This window comes from Dioscorea cayenensis, chromosome 8, assembly GCF_009730915.1.
Source record: "Dioscorea cayenensis subsp. rotundata cultivar TDr96_F1 chromosome 8, TDr96_F1_v2_PseudoChromosome.rev07_lg8_w22 25.fasta, whole genome shotgun sequence".
Lineage (NCBI taxonomy): Eukaryota > Viridiplantae > Streptophyta > Magnoliopsida > Dioscoreales > Dioscoreaceae > Dioscorea > Dioscorea cayenensis.
This window is the reverse complement of record NC_052478.1, coordinates 5308624-5326710: the sequence shown is the minus strand read 5'-3', so window position 1 is coordinate 5326710 and position 18087 is coordinate 5308624. Positions and strand designations below refer to the sequence as shown.

At 35.5% G+C, this 18087-nt stretch overlaps 1 protein-coding gene across 3 annotated transcripts; it reads left to right on the top strand.

The window, feature by feature from the left end:
* Positions 1-12234: 12234 nt before the first annotated feature.
* Positions 12235-16682, top strand: LOC120266662 (protein DETOXIFICATION 16-like). Of its 3 annotated transcripts, XR_005538224.1 has the most exons (9): positions 12235-12571; positions 14266-14810; positions 14905-14991; positions 15071-15127; positions 15199-15437; positions 15542-15660; positions 15753-15839; positions 15994-16144; positions 16532-16682. XR_005538224.1 is itself a non-coding variant. In XM_039274302.1 (8 exons), the coding sequence occupies exons 1-8, from the start codon at positions 12347-12349 to the stop codon at positions 16090-16092; spliced, it is 1308 nt and encodes a 435-aa protein (XP_039130236.1). In that variant the 5' UTR covers positions 12235-12346; the 3' UTR covers positions 16093-16229. The 3 variants fall into 3 exon arrangements, 2 of the variants coding, with proteins under 2 accessions (XP_039130236.1, XP_039130235.1); XM_039274302.1 differs by lacking the exon at positions 16532-16682 and having other exon boundaries at positions 15199-15287; positions 15994-16229; XM_039274301.1 differs by lacking the exon at positions 16532-16682 and having other exon boundaries at positions 15994-16229.
* Positions 16683-18087: the final 1405 nt, after the last annotated feature.

The following is an 18087-nucleotide window of genomic DNA, read 5'->3' as shown; positions in this document are numbered from 1 at the left end:
TCAGAGATATTATTTTTGCTCAAAACTTCTTAAGTAATTTTAATCTCCTAGATCCTCCTTTACAAGGTCGTAGATTCACTTGGAGTCTACCGAGAATTGGTTCTGACCATTCTCCCATTTGTTTGGACTTTGGGGATCACCACTCTCAACCACGAAGATTTCGCTTTGAAAAATTTTGGTTTACCAATTCCCATTTACCAGATCTAATTGATGATTGCTGGACTGAAATCAACCCTGAAGGTTGTGGTGCCTTTATCTTTACCAAAAAATTGGCTTATCTGAAAGATAAGCTCCGCAACTGGGCGAAAATTACCTTTAGTAATACCAACCATCAAAAAAAGATTCTCTTGGCAGAACTTCATTCTCTAGATATCATTGGTGAAACTAGACCCTTTTCTGTTGATGAATCCTCTCGTTTTCACAGTATTCATCAAGAAATTTTTACTCTTTTAAACCAAGAAGAGATTTACAGGAAACAAAGATCTAGAATTACCTGGCTTAAGGAAGGGGACGCTAACACAAAGTTTTTTCATCAAATAGCCAATGGTAGAAGGAATAAGAATTTTATCTCTAGAATTTGTCATCAAGGACTTTGGATGGAAAGTGAAAAAGATATTGGGAAAATTTTCAATAATCACTTTCAATCTATTCTGGGCACTCCAATATCTAATAGATTCATGTTGGATTGGCAACTCTTATTTGGTTACAAAGTAAGAGTTGATCTTTCTCAACTTGAGCTACCATTCACCATGGAAGAAATTAGACTTGCTATTTTTAGCCTCCATGCAGACAAAGCTCTAGGTCTTGATGGTTTCCCTATGTTTTTCTTCCAAAAAAACTGGAGCATAGTTCAAGACACCATTGTTAATCTTTGTGATGATTTCTACAAAGGTACTATTAATTATGAACATTTGAACTGGGTACACATTGCTCTTATCGCTAAAAAATCTGCGTCCTCAGATGTTTCTGATTTTCACCCTATTAGCCTGATAAATTCCATCTGTAAAATTGTCTCCAAGATTTTTGCTTCTAGATTAAGCTTGGTGATCGGTGATTTGGTGGATGAATCACAATCTGGCTTCATTAAGGGCATGTATATAGCAGAAAATATCATTGTCGCCCAAGAAGTGATATTCAACCTTCAAAAATGGAAAATACTTGGTTATGCTTTTAAAGTGGACTTTGCTAAAGCATTTGATTCTTTGGACTGGGATTTCTTACTCGAAATCCTTGCAGCTAGGGGATTTGAATCCAGATGGATCTCGTGGATTCACATCATTCTTAAAACTACAAAAACTCAGATCATTATCAATGGAACCATTCAGGGTTATATTTGTTGTAAAAGAGGTCTTAGACAGGGAGATCCTCTGTCCTGTCTTCTCTTCGCTTTAGCTGCTGACGTTCTAAGTGCTATGTTTACCAATGCCCTTATATCCAGAACCCTAGTGTGAGTGCCCCTTGACCATTCAGATAGCATCTGCCACCTTCAATATGCAGATGATCTGATCATATTCTCTGCGGGAGGTCAGGAGGATCTTAACATCATTAAGTTACTTCTTTATCTTTTTGAAGGTTCTTCTGGACTTACCATTAATTACTCTAAAAGCTGTTTATACTCCACTAATTACGGCTTCCAACCCCACTTCACTTCTGCTATGATACTTAATTGCTCTAGAGACTGTCTTCTGTTGACCTATTTGGGGGTTCCTTTATCTGGTCGACGACCAAAAAACCATGACTGGTTTCATCTCATTGAAACTGTTCATGCCAGACTATCACCTTGGAAGGCCATTTACCTCTCTCTTGGTGGTCGATTAACACTTCTCAACTCTGTGCTTTCGACTATCCCAGTCTATTGGATGTCAGTGTTCAAACTTCCTGCTTGGGTGATTAAAAAAATTGACAAGATTCATAGGGATTTCCTTTGGAAAGGACCCGATTTGGGTCCCAAAGGCTTCAGGCTGGTTGCTTGGAAAAAGATTTGTAGACCACGAAACATGGGTCATTGGGGAATACTTAGTCTCCAGGATTTCAATTGTGCTCTTCTTGGAAAATGGTGGTGGAAAATTTATTCTAATCCTAATGGCTATTAGGTTAAAATTATTAAAGCTAACTATTTTCCCAGAAACCCTACATGTCCTCTTTTTCACCCACCTCCAAGAAATAAATCCTTTTTTTGGGCAGGGGTACTTTCTTCTCTGAATTCTTTTCACTCCTGCGTCTCAAAAACTATTAAAAATGGAGCCAATACCTACTTTTGGTATGATAGGTGGTACTCGAGAATTTCTCTGAAAGACCATTGGCCTCTTCTTTTTAATGATTGTATTTTCCCTTGGATCACGGTTCGTCAGGTTACCGAACAAATAAACTCCCCTGAAAATCTCTTCTTCAACTGTAATACCGATGAATTTTCTTCTCTTTTGGAGATGATCCCTGATTGCTTAAGTGGACTAGAAGACTTTTACACTTGGCCTCTGAATAAAAGTGGAACCTTCTCGGTAAAATCTTTTTACAAGTTTATTATCGATGGAGGAATTCGTTGTCCATTTTATAAGCAGTTTTGGAAAATTAGATGCCCAACAAAAATCACCTTATTCTGCTGGCTTGCTTGGGAAGATAAAATTCTCACCCCTACAAATCTCTTCAAAAAAAGCTGCAACTTACAAAATACAACTGATACTTGCGTACTTTGCCATAGAGCCTCTGAGACTGTATAACATCTTTTCATCGACTGCTCATATACTACACGTATCTAGTCCTTCTTCACACAAATTTTGGCAATACAGTCCATCCCCTCTTCCTTTTCGAAGATTTGGACCACTTGGATTACTTCCATGCAACCTCAATGCAACCTCTTTGGGACCTTTGTGTTAGAGCTATAATTTGGAATATTTGGCTTGAGCGTAACAATCTCATTTTTCAATTTTCTGCATTACCTACTCACTCTTTAATGTTTAAAATTGCTAATATGCTACTTTCCTGGTTTTCAGCGGCCGATATTAATCAACTACAGTCTCTGGCGGAGGTTTCTCAAAAAATCAAGCGCTCAATCAATTTCATCAGCACCAGGGGATCCAACAATTCTGGCGATTCTGATCCTAATCCTGCTCTGGAGTAGAGTTCTCCACTCCCAGCTTTGTTAACCTGTGCCCCATGTTGGTGGCTTTCGTCTTTAGAGCTGTTTTATCTTCTCGTTATTTGTTCCCCTTGTTATGTTTCTAGAAGTACTTGTGCCTCACCTCTAGTGAGAGTTTCTGTTCTTTCTTTTCTATCTGTTCTATGCTTGTGCGCTGTGTTTTATTTTCAATAAATCTGTGGTTTATCCACTTTTATCAAAAAAAAAAAAAAATGCAACGGAGAGAGTACTTAATTTGCTTATGCCTTTCATAAGTGCATGTATATACCAGTTATAGTGGCACTCCAATGTCAACAATTTGGTAAAGATTTTGGAAAGCTTCGTTGGCCTGGATTGGTGAACAACCAAAGTGTGCATGGACGTGGCGCTTTGAAGCCTGGGCCGGTACCGGTGCTGCTGTGTTTGGGCTTGTGGTGTGTTTTAGTGTATTTTTTCCTCATTTGGTACTAATAGTACAATGAATAATTAAATATCTCATATGAAGACTTCTTTGTCCATCCTGAACACTTGATGAATTACTTTTTAATTTCCACCTAAGCCACTATATAAATGTTATATAGATGGCTAATTGATAAAAATATTCCTTATTTATTTTGGTCATGCAAAATCCTCCTTTGGACAAATAGCACAGATATAAGCCTCTAATAGACAAAAATATCAGCATGCCGTGCTTTTTATTTTATTCTAGGCTTTGTTTAGCAATTTCAATAATTATATCTTAAATCACTACCGTACTTCTTGTGCATCAAAACAAATATCAATTCATACTGCATGCAGTCTAAAGAACCACTTCTTTCTCCCATGCATGCATCTTCTCTCTGCTGCCATCTTGAATATATAGCATATATTCAAACATAAAAAATATATATGGTGGATGGCTTGGCTGGAGAAGAACATATATACCCCTGGCAATTTACATACAGTCTGAAACCTTGGCTGGTAATAATCACCCGACTTTCCCCTCCCTCTATGCAACTTTCTGGATGGCCCCTTAGGGGCCCCCAAAACTTCCTTCCGTCTAGGACTGTCCTCTATTGTTACCTGGGATAACGTTGTTATCTCCGGACCTAAGCTGACCTTCAAGGCCACCCTCCTCATCTGAGAAGAGAACACTTTGAAAGAATTAAGAACTCTTCTATTGCTTCAATCACGATCGACAATGAACTATGGATGCAAGCCAAAAGAAGCATGTTATCATCTCTTTATGCTAAATTCCTGGGAAAGGCTCTCCCTCTAGACCAAGCTAACCTTGCCCTGGCTGATGCTTGGAGAGGGCTGGGAGCCTTCACTGTGGCAGATCTTCCTAATGGTTTCTACTATATTAAATGTGAATCTTTTGAAATGCAGGAGCGTTTGCTATGGAATGGCCTGTGGTCGGTTGCCAGACATATTTTGGAACTCTCCCCATGGTCGGAGAGTTTCAGCCTACATTTGAGAAGCTGTCGACTGCGGCTATTTGGATCCAAATATATCACCTGCCCATGGAGCCCTGGGGTGGGGAAATTCTTGAAATAATGGCCTCTCAGTTTGGCAGTGTTCTTAAAATTGATGAAGATACTTTTGATTGTTCACGAGCAAAATTTGCTCGTGTTTGTGTGGATTTAGATCTAGAGCAGCCATTGCAGCAAGGAACCTGGGTGAAGTATGGTGGTTTTTCTGTCTTAATTCTTGTGCTGTATGAAAAACTTCCAGTTTTCTGTTTCAGGTTAGGGAGGGTCGGTCACGGCAAAGCAAACTATTCTTTCACCGGTAGTCACCTACTCTCTGGTTTGCATGTGTCATCTTTTCTCGTTGAGACGAAGCAGGTGCAAGATGAAACGGAGATGCAGGTAAATGGGATCGACAAAGGATAGGAGGATATCGCCATTGACATAGATCCTCTGCAACAACCTTCTGAAAATGATAATGAGTTTGGTCCATGGCTGAAACCACATTGGCATCACGTTGCTTCCCGTGGTAGGGGAGGAGGCCGCGGTGGTAGTCACAGCGGTACTCATAACCCTAACCCCGGTGAGCACTGTAGGGATGACGAACCAGATCCTGACCCGTGGCCTCCTGCTTAGTCCTCCAAGCAACACGTGGCTGAAAACCCTCACATGCAAATACCATGTGGCATCTTCGCAAGGAGAGGTGGGAAGTTGCTCTCTCCTCCATGCTCATTGAATCATACAAAAGCTAATCCCGTGGCTTTTGTGACCATTGAAAATTAGCCCATTGGTCCCAATATTGGTGATAATGCCCTTGTTGGTCCCGAGGGGCTGCCGCCCACTATTCCTCCTATTAGCTATCCTATTGAACCATGTCTTAAGGCTTTGTCGTCCTTACTCAACTCTGACACTCATGCAGACATCCCCAAAAAGTACCTCTCGCTGGCTCCCGAAACTTCTCTGGGCGGTGGCATGGGGAAAAGTACCAGGTTTGAAATTAGAAATTCTTCCAAAGAGACTGACAACCCGATGGAACCGATGCTCATCTCTTCTGTTAACCTTCATCACTCCTCTCATAACCCCTCTCTTAAAGATAAACATCTAATGGCGGTGGAAAAAGTTGTTGATGCTCTTGCTGTTTCATCCCCAAGTGATTAGAGTATGGATAATTCCTCTTCCGATGATATGGGTTCAGTGCAAGATGTAGATGATGATATGATTCTAAGCCATTTCCAGATGGATGCCAAATCTGAAGCTCTTACTTGGAGAGCCCTTTCAAAGAGGGGCACGAAACCAAAGAAAGGGAGAAAATCTCCTTTAACCTGATCTTCTTTTCTTTCTTTTTCTCTCTTTTTGATTTTTTTTTTCTTTTTTACTCCTTTTCATGAACTTAAAAATTATTTCTTAGTACTTTAGGGGGCTTTCCAACCCACATACTGTGGATCAAATTCAAGATCTTATGAAAAATCGGAAGCCAGATTTCATCTATTTAGTTGACTAAATCTAATGTCCCTAGAATTCATCGTTTTTGAGCTATGCTTAACCGTCTCTGGGATTGGGCTGCCATACCTTCAAATGGTCTTCCTGGAGGTATTCTGGTCATCTGGAACCAATCGATTGGTAATGTCATAACTATTGTTGTATCTAGATGTGCCCTACACCTTGTAATTTCTTCAAACAGTGATTCTTAGATCTTGACTATAGTCTACAACTCTCTGGTGCTTTCTGAACTTAAGCGACTTTGGAAATCTCTTCCTAAAATTACTTCTTTAAACTCCTCTTGGCTTTTGAATGGCGATTTTAATGCCATTACTGGCCTTGAGGACCATAGGGGTAGAAATTTCAGGAATTATGCTTCAAAGTCAAACTTTATCTCTAACTTTATTTTTGAAAATAATCTCCATGATCTAAGTTTCTTGGGTCCTAGATTTACTTGGTGTAATGCTCAAAGAGGCCATGCTCGTAGATGGGCTAGACTTGATAGATTTCTTGCTAATACGAGCTGGCTTCTTAATTTCAAAGAATTTTCAAATCATCATCTCCCTCGCACTAACTCTGATCACTCCCCTTTGTTTTTGAATGCTCGGAATTCTTCCAATTTTTCTAATAAAATTTTCTGTTTTGAAAATATTTGGTTAGATTATGAAGGTTGTCATAATAGTGTTATTCGAGCCTGGTCCGATAATCCCTCTGCTTCCTCTATGCATTCCTTTAAGCATTCTATTACGCGTACTAAACATAACATTCTCAGGTGGAAAAGAAAAGGTCTTAGTCATATTGAGGAGGAAATTATTAATTTTCAGGCTGAAATCAAGAAAGTAGAGGAGGATGATGCTTCTACTCATGATGATTGGCATGCAACCTGGCTCAAAGCTTTGTGCAATTGACATAATGCTTTACTTTGGCAACAAAGTATTTTTCGGGGTCAACATGCAAAGCTTCATTGGAAGACAAATGGGGACAATAATACTCACTACTTCCATAATTTAGTTAAAGTTCGCCAACATAGAAACAGAGTAACAGAAATCAATGACTTTTCGGGTAATCTATTTTCAAACCAAAGTGATATTGAAAACTACTTTATGAATTTCTTTAAGAATCTCTGGTCTTCTTCTTCTGCTCATAATTCTGATTTCTAGTTTAATTCTTTACCGGATGATTTGCCCGTTCTTACTGACATGGAAGAGAGGTTCTGACTAGTCCCTTTCTCCAAAGATGAGATTTTCATAACTTTAATTTCTATGCCCCGTGGTAAGAGTCCTTGGCCAGATGGTCTTAATGTTGAATTTTATATCTACTACTGGAATCATATTGGTGATCATTTTTATAAAGTGGTTTCTCATTTCTTCAATACTGGCCATCTTCCTTTCTCTTGGGGTAAAACCTTTGTAGCCTTAATTCCTAAAAAAGTCAATCCTCTTTCTATAACTGATTTTAGGCCTATCTCTCTTTGTAATGTTTGCTATAAAATCATCATAACATTGCTTGCTAATCGCCTTAAATTAGTGATTCACACCCTTATTGGCCCGGAACCAATTGGGGTCATCCCTAGGCATGGCGCTTTTAATAACATTATCACAGCCCAGGAAATTGCTCATAGCCTAAAAATTGAGATTGGTATCCCTCCTAGGATGATTTGCAAAAGTGACATTGAAAAAGCCTTTGATACAGTTGAGTGGCTTGCCATTGTTACTACCCTTCGGAGAATGCTTTTCCCAGATGTTTAGATTAAGTGGATTCATGCTTGTCTCTTTTTTACCACTTTCTCTTTTATTGTTAATGGCCAACATACTTCTTGGTTCAAGAGTAGTAGAGGGGTCCGTTAAGGTGATCCAATTTCTCCTTTACTCTTCCTTCTTGTCTCCCAAAATCTCACAACAATTCTTAACAAAGCCCTCTCTCTTGATCTGGTCCATGGTTTCAACAACGATCTCCCCAGAAATTTCAATCACTTGATGTTTGTGAATGATCTAATTCTTGTTACCAAAGCCTCTAGGAGATCGGCCAGAAACTGTCAAATGTGTCTTAACCTTTATCAAACTCTAACTGGTAAAAATCCAAATTTGATGAAATCCGCCATATAAGTTCCTTCTTGGTGTGATCAGAAGTTGGCAAATGCTATTATATTTCCAAACAAATTGAAAAACATTATCCAAGCTTGGGTTCTTTTCCCTTTATTTATCTTGGAATTCCTATATCTCCTAGAAAGTTGATGGTTAACCAACTTTTGTTCATTCCTAACAAAGTGAAAAACATTATCCAAGCTTGGAACCACTCTTCTATTTCCATAGCCGGCAAAACTATTCTCCTGAATAGTACTGTTTTTTATATTCCTAATTATATTCTGTCAGTGATGAATTTGCTTGTCTCCATTTTGGACTACATATCCAAGCTTGCGAAGAATTTCCTCTGGGGTAGGACAAGCAACAGGCATGGTTTTCACTCTATAGGTTTGACAGTTACTACTCTTAGCAAACTTGAGGGGGGTCTTGGCATTCAAAATCTTAGGTCTATCAATCACTCTCTTATGGTGAAAAATATCTTTTCCATTCTAAATTCTGAAGACAAAATTAGGGTTGACATTTTCAAATTTAAATATAAAGACTGGCATTTTTGGAATCCGATTAAAATTTCCAACTCTTCTTGGTTTTATAAATCAATCTGCAACTCTGCTAATGTCTTGAAACCCAATCTTAATCTTCTGTCTTGTAATCCCACAAAGGTTGATTTTTGGCAAAATCCCTGTATTTTTGACCTCCCCATTTCTCAAAAGCCTACTTTTCTCAACATGACTCTTGATTCGGAAGATATCCATTTTTTTGATCTCCTGAATTCCAATGGTTTTTGTTCAAATACTCTAGAGACTATGTTTGGTTGCACTTTGGATTGGGAAGGGATTGGTAGGATCAAAATCAACAGTGAAGACTCTAATCTTTGGATTTGGAGCCACCATTCTAGCAAAGCTTCTATCTCCTCTGCAGTTTATGAGACTATTAATAGGGATATTTCTTTTCTTGATGCCTGAAATGGTTGGTTGGCTGGCTATTTGGAGACTTCCTGTAATGCCTCGTATTAAGATGCATATTTGGAAACTTCCTGTAATGGCTCGTATTAAGATGCATATTTGGAAACTGCCTCATGGGAAATTGCCAACTGGGAACTATCTTTATAATCTCAACATTGGCCGTAATAATCCTTGCCCTCTGTGTGGTTTGGAACCTGAAACGGCTAAACATCTTTTCTCGAATTGTTCAAAAAATTTAGGTTTTTGGCAAGAGCTATTTGTTAAACTTGGTCTTAATGCTAATCTGATTCCCTCTCTTAGCATAGGTTCTTGGCTCTTGGAGACTAATGACTCTTGGGCAAAAGCTTTAATTGCAATTGTGGCTGGCTTATTTGGAAGCAATGATGTAATGTAATCTTTAGAAATTGCACTTTTAATGCCAGACTGGTTATTCCCCAAGCTTGGTCTCTTTGCTTTCACTTCAACAAAAAGCTCTCAGGGAGTGTCTTAAACTCTGTTCTAACTCAAATATTATTACAATCTTTACTGACGCATCTTGGTGTGCAACCACAAATTCTGCTGGTTTAGATTCTTAATTCTCTTGAATCTGAATTGTGTTTTGATTGCACGAGCCCATGGCCTTTTGACTGATTCTCCCATCCAAGCCGAATTGGCAGCTGTCAATCTTGCTCTTCAAACTTGTTTATCGAATGGTTGGTCTCTGACTCGGCTCTTCTATGACTGCCCGGGGATTGCTTAACTCGTGAAGCACTACAATCCCTGCATTGCTTAGCACGTCAGCATTGATTATCAGAGTTTGAAGTCAAATCTGAACTTGTTCCCCAATACCTCCATGGAAACCATTCCCGTGAGGATAATACAATCGTTGATGCACTTGCAAATTTTGGAAAACTGAACCCTCAATTGTCCCTCTTCTATCCGGGGATGGACTACCCAAATTGGCTCGAAGATCTTTGTGCGCTGCACAATCTCAGTTTTTAATCTGTTGTTCTTTTTTTTCCTATCTTAGCTTTATAATCTTTTTGTAAAAAAAAAAAAACCACATGATGATAGGAGTCAAGAAGCAGTTATGGCGGCTATCACTGCCTTTCATTATTTCTGGGATAATTGAGAAACTATAACTCAGCTCATCTCCCACTCATTTGTTGGTCATCTTGGAAACCTTCCCTCTTTGCCGCTCATATATATGGCTATTTCTTTTGCTGCATGTCATTGATTATAACTTTGTTAATCACATATATATTAATGTATTAATAAAAGACAAAATGTCATATATGCGGATGCTTTTAGAGTTATTGCTATCTAAGGATATTTGATGATAACCGTTATCAAACAACCGCTATTGCTTATACAGGAACTATTATCTATTGTATATGACTATTGTTTAGCTATTAAACATTGTTCGATACTATGGATGAATTGATAGTAGTCGTTAGATGCAAATCTAACAGTTACCGTGACCTTATCCATGCAATTATGCACTCTTCAAAAGTAATTGCCTTCTTAATAAAAAGCTATATTAATAAAATGCTAAATGTCTCACTAAAGCTATTGAGTTAGTGAACACACCTCCACATATTCATATTAAACACACTAGAATGCCACAACTTGTTATACTTGAACTTTACATGTATGATGCTTTATATAGAGCTAGAAATCAAGTTCAGAGAAGATGACTGTAATCATATTTTAACTCAAATTAATTAATTTTAATTTTAATAACTAGATAATTCCTTCACCTTAAATTCCAACAGCTTTCACTGGTTTAAGTTTTTAGCATACCATTCGTTCTATTTCTTCTTATTACAATTAGACCAAATTTTAATGAGATTTCATTAAAATAATTAAATTAGACTCCTACATGTTGTTTTGCATTTTAGTTTTGATTGGAAATTTAAGTAAATGTTGTCTTTTTATTCTGATTTGGTTTTGTTTCTGATTTCCCTAGCTCTCACTACCTGTTGTGTGCCGGCTATATAGTCCGCTTCCAGATTATTATTTTATTTAAATCCAACTGTTCAATGTTGTTGCTTTAGATATATATATAGATAGATCTGTTAAATTTCCTTTAAAGGGATTCCTTATCATAGAGTTGATCACTTGGACTTTTGTGCATCACTTGGACATCTTTTATATTCCCCTTTCTAATGTGAAATCTGATTCAGCACTCAATACTGGGAGATATGACTTCATTATGTAATTTACTGCTTTAATTTGTTATTATCATGCAATATTCAGCTCATCATGATCCTTGAAAAGATAAATATTTCTAATAGTACTGTAGACAAGATTTGAGATTTACCTTTAAAATTACTTATATATATATATATATATATATGCAACATCTCGCTCTCCTTTAACCTTTAAATAATTGAGATTGACTGCAAGTTGTGTTTACTGCAGAAGATTAAGAACTCTCAATTCAACTTCCTATCTTGTAGTTTTAGTGATCATCTATCTTACTTGGATGGGACTATTGTATATGGTTTACGTCTCTTATTTCACATCTTTGCTTGTTGGATTTTGATGGTCAAAATTAAGGTTGGCTATCTAGATGTTGTAATTGCCAGAATTCACTATCTGATATATATATATATATATATATATATATATATATATATATTCAAGCAAACGTGGATTGATTTCTCCTACAGAAGCTTTGCATGTTTTCTTAAGTTTGACTAAACTTGCTCTTCCTTCTGGTTTAATAATTTGATGAGAATTTCAATGGGAGAACATGAGCTTATTTTTTAAATTAGTTCCGTTATTGCTAAACTTTCTGTTTAATTAATTTAATACTAAATTTGGAGTATTGGTCATTTATGTTGTATTTCTTAATTTCTTCGTAATCCAATCCAAAAAAATATCAATAATAACAATATAGTAAGATAAAAAAAAACTTTTATTTTTTTTAACAAAGGCAATGCGAGCAGCCTCACAAAAGGATTATAAAAAAACAGGCATGTATAAAAGTACACCAGTTATAATGAACGATCTTTTAAAAATTTATCATGTAATGCAAGCTAATATGTGGGGGCAATGAGAATCAATCATATACCCATGATGACCATTGCTGCACAGGTTTCTACGGTTAGTTTAACACAATATTGCACAACACGTACACTTGTTCATCAACTTCAATCTCTACATAGCCCCATCAGACTCCACTAGTTCTCCCAGCTTCTCTCTAGTGCTCTTTGTGAAGACCGTTGACCATAGTTTTTAAGCCAAAAGACCAAGAAACACCATAGTGCAACAATGGCCGACGCCTTAGCTGGAGAAGAGCATACCCTAAGGAAAGGCCATATCATCACTGAAGTAAAGAAGCAGTTATGGCTTGCAGGGCCTCTCATTGTTTCTGGAATACTTGAGAAACTAATTCAGGTCATCTCCCTCTCATTTGTTGGTCATCTTGGAGAGCTTCCCCTCTCAGCTGCTTCTATGGCTACTTCCTTTGCTATTGTCACTGGTCTAAGTTTATTGGTATGCTTCTCTCTCCACTACTTCCCAATAATCTAATTACACCAAATTTTGTTAGATTTCATTAGAATTATCAAATTATATTTCTACATGTTTTTCTTTTTTAGTTTTGGTTGGAAATTAAGTAGATGTTATCTTTAATTGTGATTTGATTTAATTCAAATAAGGGTGTGAAGTATTTATTAAATAGTAATGGTTGAATTTATTATTTAGATATTGATGTTAAGCTTTGAAAGGTTAGAATTATTGGACAAACTTACGAACAATTTTAACTTAATTAATACTCTAAATTAAATAAATTTATTATTAAATATGTTTATTAAATACTTATTTGTTTTAAAAATTTGATGGGTGCCCATTGCAAACATAGTGTCCAATATATATATAGGATTAATTTTTAGAGAATTTTGTTGAGTTGACTTGGAATTTTGGACTTTTACTAGCCATTTTTGTATGCATCTTGAGAGATGTTGGCTTTAATAATTTTGTTTAGTTGCTTTAATTTCCAATAGATATAAATTATTCACTTCTAATTAGTAGGTTGGAGCACTTGCACATAATGGAGTTTTATTTATTTATTAATCTTCCTTGAAAGAGCAAAGATTGTTAGTGGAGATGAGCTTTATATTAATTTGTTAATATATTAAGATTTTCTTTTAAAATTAGTTTAAGAAATATAAGATCTCTGTCTCCTTTGTTCTTATAACAAAATAAAGTGGCTTATATTTATGCAAATATATATATATATATTTTAAGATGAACATCTTCGGTGTAATTAAACTTTAGCAATTCGATATTTGCTTCAAAGTCATATGTTAGCATCATAAAAAATTCTAAATTGGATTTTGTAGCAGAGTTTTTATCACACACACACATATATATATATATATATATATATATTTGATAAAAATTTATCACATATATTTGTTATTTAGATGAAAATAAAGTATGTTTTACTTTTCTTTTTTCTTTTTTTCTGATAAAAAGTATGTTTTACTTATTCTCTCAATTTATTTAAAAAAATAATATGTTTTACTTATCCTCTTAATTTCTTTAAAAAAGTAAGTCAGTTTCAAAAATTTAATATTACTTATGTATTTATGTGGTAATTTTTAGTCTCCTCTCTCTCAGTCTATTTTATTACCTAAGTGATGTAGATCCATTAATTACAGTTTCATGAAGTCATAGTGGGACCATTATCTTTTATCTACTAATTATGATAAAGGGTGTTTGCCATTAAGATTTCTAAAAATAATATAATTTAAACTCTTTTATTTTTCCCCTTTTTTTTTTTAGTGCTAAAGGGAGAGTAAGGTTTTGAATTGTTTCTAAGTATTACTGCTTTTGCATTATTTATGCAATATACATTTAAATCCAATAATGTTCAGGAGGGTCTCATATGGGAGAGACAGTAGTTTTATCCCTTCATAGTTGCAGTACAGGGGATTTTTCGTAAGTTATTGTAACTAGTACAAATTTGTATATATTTGTCTTTTTGACAATCCCTTATATGAGGAGTGTTTGTTGCCTATTAGTCAAAATAATTTAAACTCTTGCTTTATACATAAATAATTGAAAAAAATTATTAACTTAACAAATTGGGTTCAACTATATCTGATCATTATTCATAATATTTTATTAACAAAGTTATTATTCACAAATTGAGTACTCATTTAATTTAATGTATCATTTTGCAGCTAGGGATGGGAACTGCATTGGATACTTTATGTGGCCAAGCTTATGGAGCAAAACAATACCATTTGCTTGGAATATATTTACAAAGAGCAATGCTTCTTAATATCATTGCGAGCATTCCCTTTGCTTTCATTTGGGCCTTCACCGGTAGAATCCTGCATGCCACAGGTCAAGATAAAGAGATATCCATGGCTGCTCAATTATATGCTCGGTGCATGATACCGCTTTTATTTGTCTATGGCCTTCTTCAATGTCATTATAGGTTCTTACAGGCTCAAAATATCGTCATTCCTATGATTCTAACTTCTGGATTCACAATTTTAGTTCACATCTTTGCATGTTGGTTTCTGATTTTTAAAATTAAAGTTGGCTACATAGGTGCTGCAATTGCCAATTCTGTATCTTACTCTACATCTTTAGCGTTAATAGCGGCATATGTATGGTTATCTCCAAGATTCAAGAAGACATGGATTGGCTTTTCAAGAGAAGCTTTGCATGATTTGTCAAGTTTAATCAAACTTGCTGTTCCATCTGGTTTAATGATTTGGTGAGAATTTCAATATATATACACACACATATATCTATATATTCTTCTATTATTATAGAGCTTTAATTTAATACAATTTTTATTTTAAGTACAGTTTAGAGTTTTGGTCATTTGAAGCTGTCGTTATTCTTTCTGGTCTTCTTCCAAATCCCAAGTTAGAAACATCAGTACTTGCAATCTGGTAAGTGCTTCTCTTTAATTGTTTTGTTCTTTTATTACTATATGAATATGCTTTAAAGATATATTTGTTTTTTTCACAGTCTTACCACTGTTTCATTGGCATACATGATCCCATTTGGTATTAGTGCTTCAGGAAGGTTAGTCATATCATTTTTTTTTTATTAATCTTTCTTTCTACTTATTTTTTCTACTTATTATATTGTGACAGCACACGCGTTTCAAATGAATTGGGTGCTGGAAATTCACAAAAAGCGCGCTCAGCTGTATACATTGGAGAAATTATATCAATTATTCAAGGTTCAATTATAGGATCCATCCTAATTTTAGGACATAACATATGGGGAAAACTTTATAGCAAAGATATTAATGTTGTGAAACATATTGCAAAAATGATGCCTCTTCTATCATTATCCATATTCATGGATGCTACTCAATGCGTCCTCATGGGTATTAATGTTTTTATCCTCTTATTTACAATAATCAAATTATGCAAATAGCTCAAGTGCTTTGTGTTTAAAAATTATAAAAAATTAAAATTTTCTGGCATTTAGGCACTGTTAGAGGATGTGGTTGGCAGAAACTCGTCGTTGTTGTTAATCTTGCAGCTTTTTATTTGGTTGGCCTTCCTTCTGGTATTCTGTTTGCATTTGTTTTTCATCTCAGAGAAAAGGTCAGTTTAATGTTTGCATCTTCTATTATTTTTATTGTCATGCTATTTTTAACTAATAAAAATTAAATGCTTGAACCTTTTATAATAAACAGGGCCTTTGGTTAGGAATTATATGCGGTCTCTCGACACAAGTCATATTACTCCTAATTATCACTCTATCAACTAACTGGGACAAAGAAGTAAGTCATCTTTCATTCAATTTATTAGTATAACATGGGATTATATTCATGTTGGATCCATGACAAAAAATTAATTGAGATATTTTAATATTTTGCTTATGTACATTAAGTTATGATGACTTATATATGATTTTATTCTTTGCAATGTTGTTAGGCAAAGAAGGCTGAGAATAGAATTAACAGTTCCATCAATTCCATTGGCATGATAACAAGAAGGAATGAGGAAGTAAGAGTACTGGATGATGGTCACTAGTGTTCATGGTTGATAATAAAACATCATGTTCTGCATGTTGCACCATTATATTGTGAGTGTTCTAGTTTTCTCTAATTGGCCTCTTTGAATTTATCACTTCCCTTGTTGTGAAGTCAATATTATTATTGAACGCTTTGCTATATCTCATTGTGTGTCAATCTTAAAGACATATTATGAAAATTAATATTTTTTCAAAATATTTCTATATGAACTAAATTATCACGGTAATTTAATTAGAGTGGTTCAGATATTACTAAACTTTGTAAAAGATCGAGTTCCTTTAAAGATAATTTAAACCTTAATATAAATAGTTCTTTTTATTTCATTATATTAGAATAAGTTGCATGCTTTGACTGTCTTTAACATGACAATTTTTTTTTTAAAAAAAAGAAATACATACAAATAAGATAAGACCATTGGCCTACCTTTGGTATGACAGGTGGTTTTCGGGGAAAACTTTGAAAGACCATTGGCCTTCACTCTTTAATGATTGTATTAATCCATGGATTACAGTTTGCCAGTTCTCTGAACAAATAAGTTCCCTGGAGAATCCCTTTCACTCTACTTCCACTGAAGAGTTATCAACCTTTATTGAAGTTATTCCTGATTGCTCTAGTAGTCAGGAAGAGTTTTACAGTTGGCCTCTGGAAAAAAATGGAATCTTCTTGGTAAAAATTTTTTATAAGTTTCTTATCGATGGAGGAATTCGTTGTCCACTTTACTCACATTTCTGGAAACTAAGATGCCCAAGCAAAATTACCTTATTCTGCTGCCTTGTTTGGGATGATAAACTCCTCACTTTAACAATTTTCTTTAAAAAAGGGTGTAACTTCATTAATGCCACTGATACATGTATGCTCTGCCATAGAGCGAGACTGTAAACCATCTTTTTCTCAATTGCATTTACTCTACACGTATCTGGTCTTTCTTCACACATTTAATTTTTTTTTTGAGACAAATTATAATTTTTCTTAAAAGAGAGTTATAATCATGAGTAGTGATCCCACGGACTCGAGTCCGTGGGATCTGAGCTGCATCCGAGACGTGGCTGCTGTGCAGCCACGTTTTTTCATTTTTAAAAAATATTTTTCCCGGATTTATTTGAGATTTAAATTTTAATAAAAATAAACAAAGGGCAGTATGGTCATTTACTTTGACCATACTGCCTTTTCTTCTTTTTTTCCCTGCGTCTTCTTCTTCTTTTCGTCCAGGCTTCTCAAATATTTGGATCTCAGGCTTCTCAAATATTTCACAACAATTGTGCCTAATTAAACAAGTAAGCTCTCTCTCTCTATATATATATATAAATATATAGATGCAAACTCACTCTCAAATTTTAGGAGATATTAATAGGGTTTAGTATTTTATTTGCCTAGAAAAACAAGGAGGTTGAGTTTGATTGAATCTGGATCGGCGAAGGAGTGTTGAAACCAAGCCTTAATTTCCACAACCTTGAGGAGCTCGGTGCTCAACCGGCTCTCACCCCAGCCACACATCCATAGTTCAAGCGGATCAGCGGATCGCATAGACCATAAGCTACAAGATCGGGGCCATGGAACACTGCAGGGAGATCAGCATCAACATCGTCGGCTTTGAGAAGCCTGAGATCCAAATATTTGAGAAGCCTGGACGAAAAGAAGAAGAAGACGCAGGGAAAAAAAGAAGAAAAGGCAGTATGGTCAAAGTAAATGACCATACTGCTCTTTGTTTATTTTTATTAAAATTTAAATCTCAAATAAATTCGGGAAAAATATTTTTTAAAAATGAAAAGACGTGGCTGCACAGCAGCCACGTCTCGGATGCAGCTCAGATCCCACGGACTCGAGTCCGTGGGATCACTACTCTATAATCATCAGGCACTTCTTCAAAGGAGGAAGTAATTAAGAAGTACTTGGTGGCATACAATCACTGATTCTCGTGCTAAATTGAAAATTATACTATTTTGAATTTTGGGTGGAAGTAACCCGAATAAAATTTCACAACACAATCCGTTCC

Excerpts from the sequence above, each read along its gene's own strand:
- LOC120266662 (XM_039274301.1), top strand. The coding sequence starts at position 12,347 with ATGGCCGACGCCTTAGCTGGAGAAGAGCATACCCTAAGGAAAGGCCAT. Across the intron at positions 12,572-14,265 it reads TCACTGGTCTAAGTTTATTG|CTAGGGATGGGAACTGCATT; the intron begins GTATGCTTCTCT and ends ATCATTTTGCAG. Across the intron at positions 15,661-15,752 it reads TTTTTCATCTCAGAGAAAAG|GGCCTTTGGTTAGGAATTAT; the intron begins GTCAGTTTAATG and ends TATAATAAACAG.